At 33.4% G+C, this 16,086-nt stretch overlaps 1 protein-coding gene across 3 annotated transcripts; it reads right to left on the bottom strand.

Moving 5' to 3' along the window:
• Positions 1-6,618: 6,618 nt before the first annotated feature.
• LOC134245928 (E3 ubiquitin-protein ligase TRIM71-like) lies at positions 6,619-11,376 on the bottom strand. Of its 3 annotated transcripts, none has more exons than XM_062728162.1 (3): positions 11,248-11,376; positions 8,555-8,750; positions 6,619-8,163 (listed from the first exon to the last, which is right to left on the bottom strand). In XM_062728162.1, exons 2-3 carry the CDS (start codon positions 8,741-8,743, stop codon positions 7,069-7,071), a joined length of 1,284 nt encoding a protein of 427 aa, XP_062584146.1. In that variant the 5' UTR covers positions 8,744-8,750; positions 11,248-11,376; the 3' UTR covers positions 6,619-7,068. The 3 variants fall into 3 exon arrangements, 2 of the variants coding, with proteins under 2 accessions (XP_062584146.1, XP_062584147.1); XM_062728163.1 differs by having other exon boundaries at positions 8,555-8,580; positions 11,248-11,374; XR_009987550.1 differs by lacking the exon at positions 6,619-8,163 and adding an exon at positions 8,177-8,319.
• Positions 11,377-16,086: the final 4,710 nt, after the last annotated feature.

Here is a 16,086-nt window from a genome sequence, read left to right on the forward strand (position 1 = left end):
CACTACCTGAAGATGCTTCCACATGAGTTTCATCTTTTCTGGCCCAATGGTTCTGGAGAAGAAGATTTTTAAGAGATGCAATTAATTTTTCATTAATTCAAAATTATCACCCCTTTACTAAGGGCTTGGCCCTTCATTTGAACAAACTTGAATCTCCTTCACCCAAGGATACTTTGTGGTAAGTTGGGTTCAAATTGGCCCTGTGGTTCTTGAGAAGAAGATGAAAATGTGAAAAGTTAACGACAACGACAGACGACGGACAAATTTTGATCAGAAAGGCTCACTTGAGCCTTCGGCTCAGATGAGCTGACAAGATATCAATCAATTAAATATTTGGCCCCACCCCTTAGACTCTAGGGGGCAGGAATCATGAAATTCACAATTTTTGTTCCCCTTTACCAATAGATGCTTTATGCCAAATTTGGTGGAAATTGGTTGAGTTTTTGCAAAGAAGCTAAAAATGTCCTAATGTTAACACACGACGCACACCGCAAGACGACGGACGAAAACAGATAGCAACAGGTAACCCGAGTTTCTCATGTGACTTAAAAATCATGCAAAATCATTAAATGCAATTTCAAGTACGTGTAAACCACGTCACAACGATATCAACGAAAGATCGCTCTTTCTAGTAGTACCGGTAGGTAGTTCTATTTTGGACAGAGTAGATTTAAGATGAAGATTATTTAAGCGATTTTAGGGAAACAAATTCATCCCATTATTGTGCGTATATGGGAAATTATAGAGAATTTAGAGATACAAACAGGCGTGTGTGTATGTTGGACAGGGATGCTTCCCTCTCCACGGTACTCTGATCTTTCCAGAGTTCGTCGTTACTAGCTGTGCTTGCCATTTTTTGATTTCTCCCCTGTCAAACTATAGTTGTTGAAAAAATGCTGACATGAGGCTAAACAACAAACGAGAAAAATTTGCTTACATAATTATAATATGTACAGGTAAACTTCTTTATCTCTACATCGGCGGAACAATCGGGAAATGTCGAGATATCCGAGGTGTCGAGATTTAAGACTCGACGTCCTTAATAACTTTGGTACCTCTTTGTAAAACATACGTACACGTTTTCAATACACTGTAGATTGTTTGTTTCAGCTATTCCTCTATATTTAATAGAAATTCTGAGAAAATATATAAAAATTTAATGAAATGAAATGCTTCCCTTTTAATGTAAATCTTCTAATTTTACTAATAAAAGTTTTCCAGCTAGCATTCCGCGTGCAACTTGCTTTGTCAGAACAGGATACGAAACGTGCTCTATAAACTCCAAACCGTAACTGTATAAAATCGATAATACGGAAAAAAAAAATTATGCGTATTTTTCAAAATTATTTGACTTTACAAATTTTTATTTCATGATCATTCATCATTATTTTTCATTTTATTTCAAATAAAAATTTAAAAGGATTTGCGTATGAAAACAAACTCAATGATGATACGTAACACATGCATGGATATTACGTATTCGAATTACGTGTTTGCCTACATCCATATATATTCCTACTTTTTCTCCAAATATATACTTAGTATAGACATTGAACATTGCTTCGTAGGTTTAGCCCCCCCACTTTGCACAGACACGTCGCAGTATAGGTTAAAAATGGGGAAAGTGGTGGTGTTTGGAAAAAAAATTTGGTACTGAAGTTCGAACCTACCCCAACCCCCCACCCATCTCCCTTTTTTCAGGTTTTTTGGAAGGTATAATTTTTTTTTACACTTAGCCCCCCACTTTCAATTTGCTTCCGACGCCAATGACATCCAATAAAAGGTGGTACATTTACGCAGACTACGCATATTAGAGTTTTTGCAAATCATTTATATACTTAACAGTATAGTTAACAAGCATTCTGAGAGTATTGCATAAGCAATATATGTCCCCAACCGGTTCCCCTTTTTCTTCAGGATGTCATTTTATTGTATGCAAAAGTTATGTCCAAGGTAAAACTGGATGATTTTTTATGTTGTGAATGCCTTAAAACTAATAAAACAAGAGGCCCAGGGGCCACATCGCTCACCTGAGCAATTGGCTAGGAAAAAGCACATATCAAATCAGAACTGAAAGTTTACTGAAGAGGGGGGGGGGGCTTGAATTTTAACCCCCAGGGTGTCATGATTTGAACAAACTAGATTTTACACTACCTGAGGATGATTTCCTATAAATATCACTATAAGCAGGGATATAAGAAGATTTTAAAAGGATTCCCTATATATTCCTATGTAAAACTTTTATCAGCCATTTGTCCCCACCCTACCCCCGGGGGTCATGATTTGAACAAACTTGAATCTACACTACCTGAGGATGATTCCACAAGAGTTTCATCTTTTCTGGCCCAGTGGTTCTTGAGAAGAAAATATTTTAAAGATTATTCCTATATATTCCTATGTAAAACTTTGATAGGCCATTTTGACCCCACCCTACCCCCGGGGGTCATGATTTGAACAAACTTGAACCTACACTACCTGAGAATGATTCCACATGAGTTTCATCTTTCCTGGCCCAGTGGTTCTTGTGCAGAAGATTTTTAAAAACACCATGAATTTTTCTCTAATTCATTATTATTTCCCCTTGAAAAAGGGCATGGCCCTTCATTTGAACAAATTGAATCCCCTTCACCTAAGGATACTTTGTGGCAAGTTTGGTTGAAATTGGCCCAGTGGTTCTTGAGAAGAAGATGAAAATGTAAAAAGTTTACGACAACGACAATGACAGACGACGGACAAATTTTGATCAGAAAAGCTCACTTGAGCCTTCGGCTCATGTGAGCTAATAAGCCACATTAAGACGAAAATTCAACTCATTTTTTCCAACGTCTTTTTCTCGCTTCGTATAATGTCGACCATCGGAAGTTAGCGCAGCATGAACCCGATCTTAATTAAACGAATGTGAAAAATTCAAAATGCCATAATTTTGTCAAAAATCAATGAAGCGATGCGAAATTCAAATTTGATCTGTAACTCATCAAGATACACTCACATACCAAATTTCAGCTCAATATCTGCAAGCGTTTAGAAAAAAGTGCGGAAAACCAAGTGGGACAGACTGACAGACAGACGGGGACAGACAGACAGACAGCTAGACAGACAGACGGACGGACAGACGCAGAGGAAACCTATAGTCCCCTCCGGTTTCACCGGTAGGGGACTAATAAAGCCGGGGCCGCGGACGGAAGACGACATATCCCAGATTGTCGACATATCCGGTGTCGAGATACCGAAGTATACCTGTAGTTGCTAATCATATATTTATGTAAAATGAAAATATTTCATAAAGAAACAAGTATTTCTTTAAAAATTCTTTGACTTAAATTATTCAACCATTTGCATGATAATCAGAGTCTGCAAATTTAGATAATATTTATTTCAAACTGATTTTTATGTTTAGTATTTTTTAAATAAAATGTAAAATATGAGTGGGTCTTCGCTACATTTTTTTGAAAGCTAATTATAAAACTTTGCATAAAAATGTTCACAAAAAATGGAACAGAGACCCACGATACCTTAAAATTACACATTAATGACACAACATTTACATTTTTCCAAAAATTGTTTTAGTAAAGTCAGTTAATAGTAGCCAATGGTCATATCACAAACATGATTTAAATGCAAGAAAGTGTAGCCTAGACTGGTTAGAGTGAAAGTTTCAAAGGAAAATGATACTCGGGATTTTTATTGCTTGCGTTCGTACTCAACCCACGAATATCAAATTATTTTTTTTTAAATAGAACAACAATTTTATCAAGCAAATTTTCACGAACAAATTATGTTTTCCATAATCTCATACATTTCAATAATGATAACTTTACTTTAAAGGGGCCTGGACACAGTTTCAACTGATTTTTTAAAACCAATTTTAATGTTTACAATTCCTACCTAAGGCATCATCTATTGATTAGCAAAAATTTGAACTTTATTTGTTGATTAATAAACATACAAGATACAAAACTTAAAGTTCTTCATAATGTAAACAAGGCTCGTGCCTTGTTTTTGTTTACATCTACATATAGAAAATATCATATTTATAACAAAATGAAGTTCAGCAAATCAATAGTAACTGTCAAATTGTATTTGAAATTAAATTTTATTGGAAATTATCGACTTTCAGCGAACATATAGTTTATTAACCCGTGTAAACAAAAACATGACACTAGCATTGTTTACATAACAAAGGTTTGGAGCTCTAAATCTGTATTGTATTTGGACAACTGGCGTTCATATTTTTGATGATCATTAGAAAGACCCTAGTTAAATATTTGTAAAAATGGAAAAATAAATTTTGAAATTTTAGTTGAAACTGTGTCCATGTCCCTTTTAATGTTTCATGTTTAATTCACAAACAAAATATGATTTTATATACTAGTATCAGAATCATTAGGTATCCTGTACACCTTATTCACCCTTTTTATTGATTTCAGTTAAATATTTTAAAATTGAAATCAAGATTTGAAAAATTGTAACTTGGGTTACTTCGGTCTCTCAAAAACAAAACAAACAACCTACCACAAAAATAACGTGAAGTTATGACAGTGAGCTTCCCCTCTATATGTTCAATTTATATAGCTTGAAGGTTTTCGTACGACTTATAAACATATTTTTCCAGTTTTATGCAATTTGTTTTATCAGAAAATTAGATTTATAAAGCTATTATTACCTAGTTTGTAGAAAATTTTGTTGTATAAAAGAATGGAACTTTGTTTGGGAAATAATGGTTTTATATCATATTTACATGTACAATGCATATTGAAATGTACATGAAGAGTTATTGTTCTTGACCTCAAAGACATATACAGAACTACATTGCAACATTGTTTTGAACACTATTTTGAAATCTGAGAAAAAAAATGAGAATTCTTTTTTATAATTTTTTAATAATGTAAAACAGGAGGAATTTAACAACTAGTTATGGTGGTATATTTCTGCCCCTACAAAAGATAAATTATGTTAACATGCAACATAATTATGTAGACATGCAACATATCTATGTCAACAAGCAATTTAATTATGTTGACATGCTAGTTACCAATCTTTTTAGAAAATATAAATTAAATATGGGGAAAATTACTCACTTCCGTCTGCATCTGACATTTAAAATGCAAGATGCAACAGAATTTTGCAGACATGCGACTTATTCATGTCAACATGCAAGATAATTATATCAACATGCAAGATAATTATATCAACGTGCGAGTTATTTATGTTTACATGTAAGATAATTATGCCAACATGCAAGATATGTATGAAATTTGCAACTTATTATCTTGTAGGCAAAATATAACTCGCATGTTGACATAAATAAGTAGCATGCAAACATAATTATCTTGCATGTGAACATAAATATCTTGCATGTCAACATAATTATCTTGCATGTTAACATAATTATCTTGCATGTTAACATTATTTGTTTGTATGTTGACATAATTATCTTGCATGTTGACATAAATAAGTCCATTTAAAATGTCAGATACAGTTGTTAATAAATAACCATGCCCATATTTAATTTTTATTTTCTTATAAGATTGGTAACTTGCATGTTAACATAATTAACTTGCATGTTGACATAAATATGTTGCATGTCTACATAATTATGTTTCATGTTAACATAATTTATCTTACATGTAGGGGCCGAAATATGCCACTATAACTAGTCTATCGTAATATATGCTTGAATTATTTTTTGTTTAAAAACATATGAAGGTACTAGGATTTAAAACTGGTACATACAGTATTCTGAAAAGGATATGCACATTATAGCGGGTTTCTTCAACAGGTGCAAAATTTGGCGATTTATTTGCTTATTTCTTGTACTATTACTGACATACCAACAATTACTAATACCGTACGTTAGGTCATTTCAGAGAAAGAAACGTATTATCTCTACTGTAATTTAGGCCATTTCAGAATAAGAAAATATCACCTTTATACTGTTAGGCCATTTCCTAGTAAGAAACGTATCATCTTTCAACTGTTAGACCATTTCATAGTAAGAAACGTATCATCTTTCTACTGTTAGGCCATTTCATAGTAAGAAACGTATCATCTTTCAACTGTTAGACCATTTCATAGTAAGGAACTTATCATCTTTTAGAACTTTATAGAAAAAAAACCCTTAATATAATCCAAGAAAGGAATGAATTATTTATTTTTTGTTTATCAAAAAAGGTACATGTAAGTATTATGTTGTTATTGAATAAAAATGATAAAGCATGAAAAGTAAAGCTGCTTTAATAAAATTGTAATTCAAATTACTTATTAAATTCACTGATTTTACATAGACAATCATACAGTTTTTGAAGTTAATCTTGCATTTTAATTTTTTTTTTTATTTTCAAGGCTGCAGTTATAGATCTTTTTTATCAATCAGTCTACAGGCACAATATTTAAAACAATTCTTTAAATAAGTAATGTAAAGTTTATGATATATTATACATGTAATTCCCAAATATTTTGTTTTCATTAACAACAGATTGAACAGAATTTAACTTAGAAAATAAATCATTTACACTAAAGCAGAAAGTATCAATAACTGACACTGCGATTGCAAGTTTAATAATTTTATGCCATGGAGTAAATTCAATTTTTTTCTCTGCAAAAACCCTTGACAAATAATCAAGTTTAATGAAACTTTATTTGAAGCTATAGATTAATTACATGAAAATATCTTTTACATGTAAGTATAATATGAAATACAAACTTGCTTCATTAATCATCAGCGGGTGAATATAAAGTCACATAAATATTGATACTATTCTTCCTAATTCTATTATAAAGTTTAGTATGTAAGTCAACAGAGTCAAACACAAATTAATATACAAGTGGTTAAATAGTTAGATATTTTTTTTTACTTCTGGTAAGTGCACACTGTATGATTATCAATACGGTGAGGGAGAATAGGATTTTTCTGATCACACCAAGCTGCTCCAATTATTCAGTTACATTTGTTTTCATCATTTTTGAACAATCTGCTTACCAAACTTTTGATTAGAGAGAACTGGGATAAAGGATTTTTCTTTTTCCACCAAACTCCTTTAATATGGAAAAAATTCCCATTTGTCTTCTTCATTTTTGAACAATGTTCATTCCAAGCTCTTTACCTATTTTACTCACTGCGTCTCTCAATATTTCATGATTTTGAGCAGAGGCAGATGTGGCAGTAGGGGCAGGCAATGACGTACTGCTTTGAGCTGTCAGTTTCTTCTTTTTCCCTGGCATTTTTATTGGGGAAGATGGTGGCCTAAACGTAATAGGTTCCTCTTGAATAGTTGTAGAAACAATGGTTCCAAAAGTTTTCATGTCTTGGTCCAATTCCGCTGGACGAAACGCTGCAGGTGTAATTTTGATCGAACTTGGGAGATTTTCGTAGGTATTGAGCGAGAACGCCGTTTCTTTTCTGAACAGGACCACTGCTAAATCTTTAGAATCCAGCTCATCCTGACATTTTTTTTGCAAGGTTTCTAGTTTTTTGATTTCTTTGACAAACTCGCCATTTCTTGAAACAATATTCTTTTTTGTTTCTTTAGTACTTGCTTTCAGGTCATCTGCTTTCTTTAGAATGGTTGATCGCACCTTGTCAGCGAAATTTCTAACTTCCTTCACCACGTTTTCTGAAGCTTGTTCCATCTCTTCTAGATCTTTTACCATTTTTTGCCTTGCTTCCTCCCTTTGTTGGATATGACTCTTGATGAGATCTAAATCACTTTCTATCTTAGCTCTTTTCTTCTCGAAAAAATCGGTTATATCGTCAATGCTATGTCCAGTATGGGCAGCTGTCAGACACTGCGAACATATTGCTTGATCGCAACTCTTACAGTATAAATCCACTGTGTTAGATTTATGTTTAGGACAAGCAGCTTTCTCCATTCCCTTCATTAAAACGGAAGCAGCTTTCCGTTTCACACCTTTTTTCGTTGGTGTACTGGGTGCATTTGATGAAGTAGATGGCACATTCTGAGAAGTTGGAGCGTTTGTTGAAGTGGGTGGCACATTATGAGATGTTGGAGCATTTGTTGAAGTCGATGAAGCATAATTACGTGTTGAGGCATTTGAAGAAGTAGATGGAGGATACGCAGGTGTTGGGGCGTTTGTTGCAGCCGTAGTTGTACATTTGGCGGTGGGGGTACTATCAAGGTTATCTAATTGTGTGGACGGTTCCACCTTATTACAAAAATAAAAAAAAAAAGAAACAGTAAAATTATACAAACATGTACATGTAATATATATCTGTCAGTCGATTATATTTTCAGTATTACCTCTAATGCTAAAGGAAAAACTTATATGAGGAAAAAAATGACACTCATTTTGTTAAAGATACTGAAAACAAACACACCTTATTGAATGATGTACTCAAAGGTATCTTGAGGTTTTACGTGATCGTTTTTGAAAATATTTCCTTTTATTTTACATTTTCATGATAAAAAAAATAAAGCAGTTTAGTATAATATATCTTAACTGACAATACAAATTAATTAACGTTTGAAAATGATTTTAGCTTGGAAATAATAATAGTAATTTTCAATCGCAAATATCCGTTTATGAATTAACATACTTTGATTGAAGACGTCTCCATTCCATCTGAAAAAGTTAAGGGCACCACAATATGATTTTTGAAGGCATTCCCTTTGCTGTGAAGTCCTGAACAATTTTCACATAGATTCCCACATTGTTTGCAGTGCGAGTGGAGAATACTTAAATCAGCACATACCCCACATTTAACTAGAGAGTATATAGAAGACATCACTTCCCTAATAATATCAAAAAAGACAAAGGCAACTGTGAATTCAATGTTAATAAGGAAATCGTGATTTAAGTTAACAATAATGACTACTAGTTTTATGCAAGTTAATGTTTCTGATCAATAAATATTTTTTCTGCAAATCAAAAAAAAATTCTCTCTTTTGGTGCCCTTTATATAGGACAACAGGTTCAATTAGCATGCTCACAAAACTGACTTACCCATTCCATTTTACTATATGTTTTCATTGTTGAATCTCAGGTTTCTAAAACATGTACATGTATATGTACGGGCTATTACAATTTTTTTCTCTCCAAATGACCTTTTACTAAAAATCATGACCATGACCCTAGGTTTCTACATCATATGAAAGAAAGTCCTTTTTTCCTAAGCTTCTAATATTTTTTTTCTGGAGAGAAAATGCTAGGACAGGAATACTATTTAACAAGTTTTCTTGAACCTGACTAGAGAAAAAGCAGAAAAATTAATCAATTCAGTATTTTCAGAGTAAATGTGAACAATCACATCATTGCTGTTCTTGAGAAGAAGATATTTAAAGATTCTTCTTATGTGAAACTTTGATCGCCCATTGTGGTTCCGCTTCATGCCCCGGCGGCCACGATTTGAACAAAATTATTACACTACCTGAAATTGCTTTCATAGAAATATTACTAATCCTGGTTTAATGTTCTTTACAAGAAGATTTCAAAAGATTTTCCCAGTTTATTCTTTTTAAATTTTATCACCCATTGTGATCCCGCCCTCCCTCCGGGAGTTATGATTTGAACAAACTTGAATTTACACTACCTAAGGATGTTTCCATATAAATATGACTAATCATGGTTTTGATATTCTTGAGATGAAGACCTACCTCCGGGGGTCATGTTTGACAAACTTAAATCTACATTACCTAAGATTGCTTCGATATAAATATGACTAATCCTGGCTTTGCTGTTTTTGAGAAGAAAATTTTAAAAGGATTTTTTCCTATGTAAATCTTTGATCTCTCAATATGGCCCCACCCTACCCCGGCGGTCATGTTCTGAATAAACCTGAATCTACACTACCTGAAAATGATTCCATAATTATAAATATGACTAATCTTGGTTTTGCTGTTTTTGAGAAGAAGATTTCTTAAGATTTTCCCTATGTATTCGTATGTAAAACTTGGACCCCCATTGTGGCCTCACCCTACCCCAGGGGGCATGATATGAAGGAATCTTATTGCACAATACCTGACAGTGATTCCACATAAGGTTAATGTTTTCAAGCATAGTGGTTCCTGAGAAGAAAAGTTTTAACTGATACTAATGCCAATAATTTTTTCATAAAAGCTTAATTATCTCCCTGTAAAAAGGCGTGGGCGCGTGGCCCTTCATTTGAACAAACTGGAATTCTTTTTGCCCAAGGATACTTTTTGGGAATTTTTTTTAACTCGGCCCAGTGGTTCTAAAGAAGAAAATGAAATTGTGAAATGTTAACAACGACTACCTACAACGAATAAATTTCTATCATAAAAGCCCACTTGAGCGTTCGGTACAGGTGAGCTTAAAATGAGTACGTTAGAGAAACTGTAATACAATACAAGAAGCAAAGGGTTCTGTAATAAACAAACGATTTTAAAATCTGTAAGTCACTGATGGGGAATTTAATTGAAAAAGTTTTTAGAATCAGTCAAACGGAAAATTAATGCGCTCTGCATTGAAGATATGAATGCTTTTTTACTCCGTGACCTTAACTTACGTTACGTGTTTCTGTGTTTCATTCATAATTATGTGCATTGCCTTTCGAGTTCATTTCAATCTTTTTGTTATCGGGCCATCTGTAAAATCCCATTAGCGCCCATCGGACAAATGCAAATTTAGACTACACATTTCACTGTTTCACATTGTAAATAATTATGTGTTTAACATAATATATATATGGAATAAAAGTGCAGATGGGATTTTTCCACTATAATAGAAAACAGGTTTCTAACATTTAAATAGAAAACAATGAATTAGTCCAAAATTCCAAAATTACTTCTGGTTTGGCATTTGTAGTTAACTTATTTCAACCATTAGATCTTTGCATTAAAGTAACTAAATGAAAAGATCCAAGGAACTTGATGCAAAGATTGGACAACAGTGAAACTGATTATAAAATGCCTCACTATGCAAGGTTTTTGTAATCGTCTGCTCAGTGTCAACAACTGATCTGAACAAGAAAAAAAAACAATGACCTATTTATGAGCGCATAAAGCAATACAAACAAAAATCCGAGAAGATAAGTTTTTCCATGTTATTAACAATGAATTTATTTACATATTGCGTGTTTTATATAATAACTCAACAAAATAGGCACAAGCATTCTTCTCGTGTATATAAATCGAAAACAAAAGATGTGGCTTTTTGACGCCATCTTGAAAAAAAGGCGGGTTCAAATATATATGTGCAAACAACAAAACAACTTAAAAGATGTGGATAATGGTTACGATTATTTCATGACAAACAGATAACAAAGAATACCTTTTAGACTATCCTTATCCACGAGCGTTTCTATATACTATTGTACATGTAAATTGTAGAGGGTATATAGGGCCCTGGCTGGTAATTGTACACTCACGCTTTCTTAATGGAAATGGGATACGCCTTTCAACTGCCGCTAAGGGTCGGTGTTATGAACGATAACTCAGTGCTGAAACTTGTTTAGAGCAGGCTCGGGGTATCTAACTGTTTACACGCAAGGCAGTTTTTAGCATTTCCCAAGTGTTTCTTTGCACTCAGTAGAACCCAGTGGTTTTAAAATTTAGCACCAATGTTAAACTTATTTACTGTATAGTTGCGGACATCGGTTTACTGCATATGATTAAAATTTTTAATTAAAATAAAAAGTGATATTTACCCTCCTTTTCAGTTCTAACCTAATTAATTTTTTATACTCGATCGTTCCCCTACGTGCTTAGTAACACAAATAAGATGATCAATTGTTGCATTTACTTGTAAAAATATATATATTTACACAGGAAGCGAAAAAGCGCGAACACAAAAATCATGACATTAAACTTTCTTCTTCATAATAATGGTCAGAGTTAAAACTATTGAATATAGTCTGTTCCCCATTCATTTGACACTGTTATTTCAGGTAGACTGAAGGCATTCCCTTTCTCTTGGTCAATACTTTCTGTGTACAAAACAATGTAAGGAACCCTATTGTGTATATAACAATACCAATGCTGAAGCAGCCTACATGTCATTCCTATAAACGATAACTCATAAATCGACACTAAGTTGGTCATTTTTCACACCTGAGTTACCTGTCCTTAAACACAACATCGGAAAAGTCAATTATAAATGATAAAACTTTTTAATGATGTAATTAAAAGTATGCATAAGTTATTATCTTTTTTAATAATTTCATGTACCTATAAATCTATCTAAACAATGTTTTTTTACCATATGTGCAACTTGAAAAATAAGTTGAAAGGCCTAAATTGGAAGTGTTTTTAATTTTATGGCACCGCGTCATACATGGACTGGCGCTGTAACGTTGAATATTGACCCGAGTTGATAGTTGACCCGAGGTTCATTTTTTCCAACGTTGAATATTGAACCGGGGGTGTTTTTTCACCGTTGAAAATTGAAACCAAAAGACGTTGAATTTATACCCGGGGTCATTTTTCAACAGCTTGATAATATTTTGTATCCCTGATGACCTCAACAAGTTGAAAATTGACCCTGTTGAATATTGACCCCACCTCAGAGTTTGAACATTTTTAGACGGAGGCTGTATGACAGCCTCCGTGTATAGGGATTGTCTTGCCCATGGAATGTAAACAGGAAAGATTTCCCAAGCACCATCTATCGGTGGAATTGTTTTCATTACCTTGAGAATTCTATTTTTAGAGCGACTCTGCGTTACACCGACCCGCAAGGATAGGCATAGTCTAAAACAAAGATCGCGTCACATACAAGTACGTGTATAAACTTTCTAAATAAACAGGATTTGTCTAATATTTTTTAAAATGACGTGTATATAAATACATTTCCTAGCGAATATGTAAAAAAAATGTGATTTACTATTAATTTTTTATCAGACAGAATATTAGGAGATTTTGTTCCAACAGACGATGATAAAGCATGTTTTACAATATGCTGAGCCTTCTCCCGCCGGTTCTCACCAATCGGCAATCCTCGGCTGACTCTGCTGGTTACGGACTACTAATTTTACCCCTATTTCATTGACCACTCAAGTAGTTCCAGTTTAAAAATAGAGGTTTTTTCTTAAAAATTCTTTGGGGTGTTTATGAAGTAGAATGGGGTTATTTTTGGGCATAAATGGAAAGGAGAGGGTCTGAAAAAAATTATAAAAATGATAATAATGGGAAATTTTGCTTTTAAGTGCGTAGTAGGAAGGGTGTAAAGAGGCCCATATTTACCCTTTCCTCGAAGAGAAAGTGAAAAAAGCAGGGTAGGGGTTATTTGCGAGGCCATAAAAAAACTTGCAGACTATGAATGTTCCTGAGAACTTGGTAAATTTTTGGACTTGAAATGGTCTTACTCTGTGCCAAGTTTCAGGTAAGTTGAGCCGGTGTAATTTTTTAAAATATTTTTTATGTTATAAAGGAATGTATAGCAAAATAATTGGTAGTCTGTGTCCTGCTACGCTCCATTCAAACCTCGGATGTGATTGGTGGAGGAATACGCATCAGATCCTTACATTTCTCCGCCGGAAACTGCCTTATCACTCATTTCATATTTCGCTCTGCATAACGTTCTTTGAAAATGTTTCTTAATTTGTGGAATCATTTATCGTAAACAGGTTTTGATTACAAACTCATGTAAGTAGGCTTTGAAAGCAAGAAAAAAATGTTGAGTGTGTCATAAAATAACGCCGATTTCAAATGTATGGCATTTGAATGAGATTCAAATAAGATCACATGACTGAATCAGCAAGATGGTAACTCACCGTTGACGTCCGAGGTTATGTGCGAGGTACGAGTCATCCGAGGAACTCCGAGTGGGTTCTCACACCAAAACAAGAACGAGAAGAAATGAAGTGGTGGATCTAGAGGGAGTTGGGGGGGGGTAACATCCGCGGAGAGTGATCGAGGAACCCCACTTATCAATTGCTTCTTTAATTAAAGTAAAAACTGTCTCTAGTTACAGATAAGTTTAAACTTTAGTTTTATATTTAATTGTAAAAACTTCCACCAGAATTCGCCTGTGTATCAAACTAAGTGTGGAGACGCAGATGTACCTGTACATGTATTATGTATTGAAGAAAATCCTGCTATGTCGCATGCAAATGTTTTATGTCGCAGGTATAAATATAAGATATTTTAATAATAGATCAAGCATTTCAGTTTTAATGGAATTTTTGTGCTTGATTGTTGTTTGTAATCTCATTTTCATTCCTTTTCTAATTTCTTTTTGAAAGGACCGATAAATTGGTTTGCGGCCGATTTTTGACGCTTGCATCAATAGGTTTCATGGAGTTTTTTTTAATCTGACAAGGATCGATGAATAAACAAATGCATAGTATTTTTATATGTAGGAATATTAACAGTCTAGTTTTGAATTGTTTGATATTATGTATAATTTCAGGAAACACAAGAAAATAGATTTACACTTTCTACAAGCGGTTTGAGTGTTTGGGGTACCCTCACATATGATAATAGAGAAACAAACGGCAACTCTGATATTGAGATCAAAATGCATTTGTAACGTTTGACCGTTGGGTACAACCCAAATCTTGGTTCATAGGATTTACATGATTTATCACATAATATCCTAATTAATAATTAAAAATCATATCTTCTGAAATAAGTTGTCTTATTGTCATATCGTTGATCCTTATTTGCATTTGATACTTGTGTTTTACCTCTTTCACATCCCAAACTTTAATTATTTTTTATATACAAGATTACATGTATCTCTGATCATTGGTATTCATGTCAATTTTTTTTAACCTACATCATTGGTAAAGTCATTGTTTTAACAGAGTTACTGAAAAGCAGAAATCATAGTTATATATTTATAACTTTTCTCTACGTAATTTGTAATCATGTCTCATTGTTTATAATTGTTTTAAACAGATTAACTGAAAAGGACAACCATTTCCACTGAGAAAGACATTTTTTGGGTTAATCTGTCATATGATAAAATACTACATTTAATAATTCCAGAAATATTGGTTGTCAAATTTGTCAAGATATATCTTTGTTATTGTAAGCAATACTCCAGTTCTCCAAATACAATTTAAACTTGTGAAATAGCAAGTCTTATGAACTTGATTGTTCTGTTTACATAAAGTAAGAAAGTATATTTTATTCCACTCAAAAAATTGTGTTCTGGCACGAACATTTATTGCATGTTAATGAAGTTGTATTACTTAAAGAAAATTCTGTGTTGCTTTCAAGCTAGGTCACCCCATTTTGTATCACAAAGGTTTAAGACAAACTGTACTACATGTATATTATGTTGTTTATGTTCAATTACCTGGCTGCTTCTTTTTCCATGTTAGCTCATATCATAACATTTTTACAATAAGGCCGAGAAATTTTGATTTTGGTAGCTGTTACATGTCATAATTATGTTAACAGTAGGTCTCTGTGACCTATAAATAAGATATCTTGAAATATGGAGACTCCTGACAGGCTGAGGCCTAGTGCTGAATCCAGAAATTCTGAAATAGGGGGACCAGTTTGAGGTCAGGGAAGGGGCCCAAATGCCACAATTAAAACACTCATTTATCAAATATTGCGTATTTTTTGGACTCAAAAGGGAGGGGGCCAGGGGCCTCTTTTGATTCCGCCAGTGGGCTCATGACTAGAACATACTAAACCTACATTCATCAAACCGGGCCTGGGGGCATACAACTTAGACAAGCTCACTTTTGATCTCAGTTTCACTTTTCCTTAAGTGAGACTGGGATAAAAAGTTAGCCCGTCTAAGTTTTATGTCAACCAGGCCTAGTCAATTACTGTTTCTTACGTTGAAAGGTTTAATATTGAAAGTATCTCATCTAAATAACAGTGAACTTTAATCAAGGCGAAGTTTACATTATAAAATGAAATTATAATATCCCAAAAACCTCATGAATATTGGAGTATCCTTTGAAAAAAATGTTGAATTGAAAAAAACCACACATTATTTCTCATAATATTCTTTACAGCAATGTATGACATATATATTTCTTTTGTGTTCTCCAGGTCTGGACGATTTCTAAATATGGAAGTCAAGAACGATAACCGAAAGTTGCTATAAATGGACATCAAGTAAACGTAATTATTTTTCTGACCAATCAGACAACAACATTTTTACACACCCCAAAACATATTTTAAAAGAACAAAAAGATAACACGT

Source organism: Saccostrea cucullata, unplaced genomic scaffold (genome assembly GCF_032062105.1).
Source record: "Saccostrea cucullata isolate Sc308-1 unplaced genomic scaffold, CSIRO_AGI_Scuc_v1 ctg2063, whole genome shotgun sequence".
In the NCBI taxonomy this organism is placed as follows: Eukaryota; Metazoa; Mollusca; class Bivalvia; order Ostreida; family Ostreidae; genus Saccostrea; species Saccostrea cuccullata.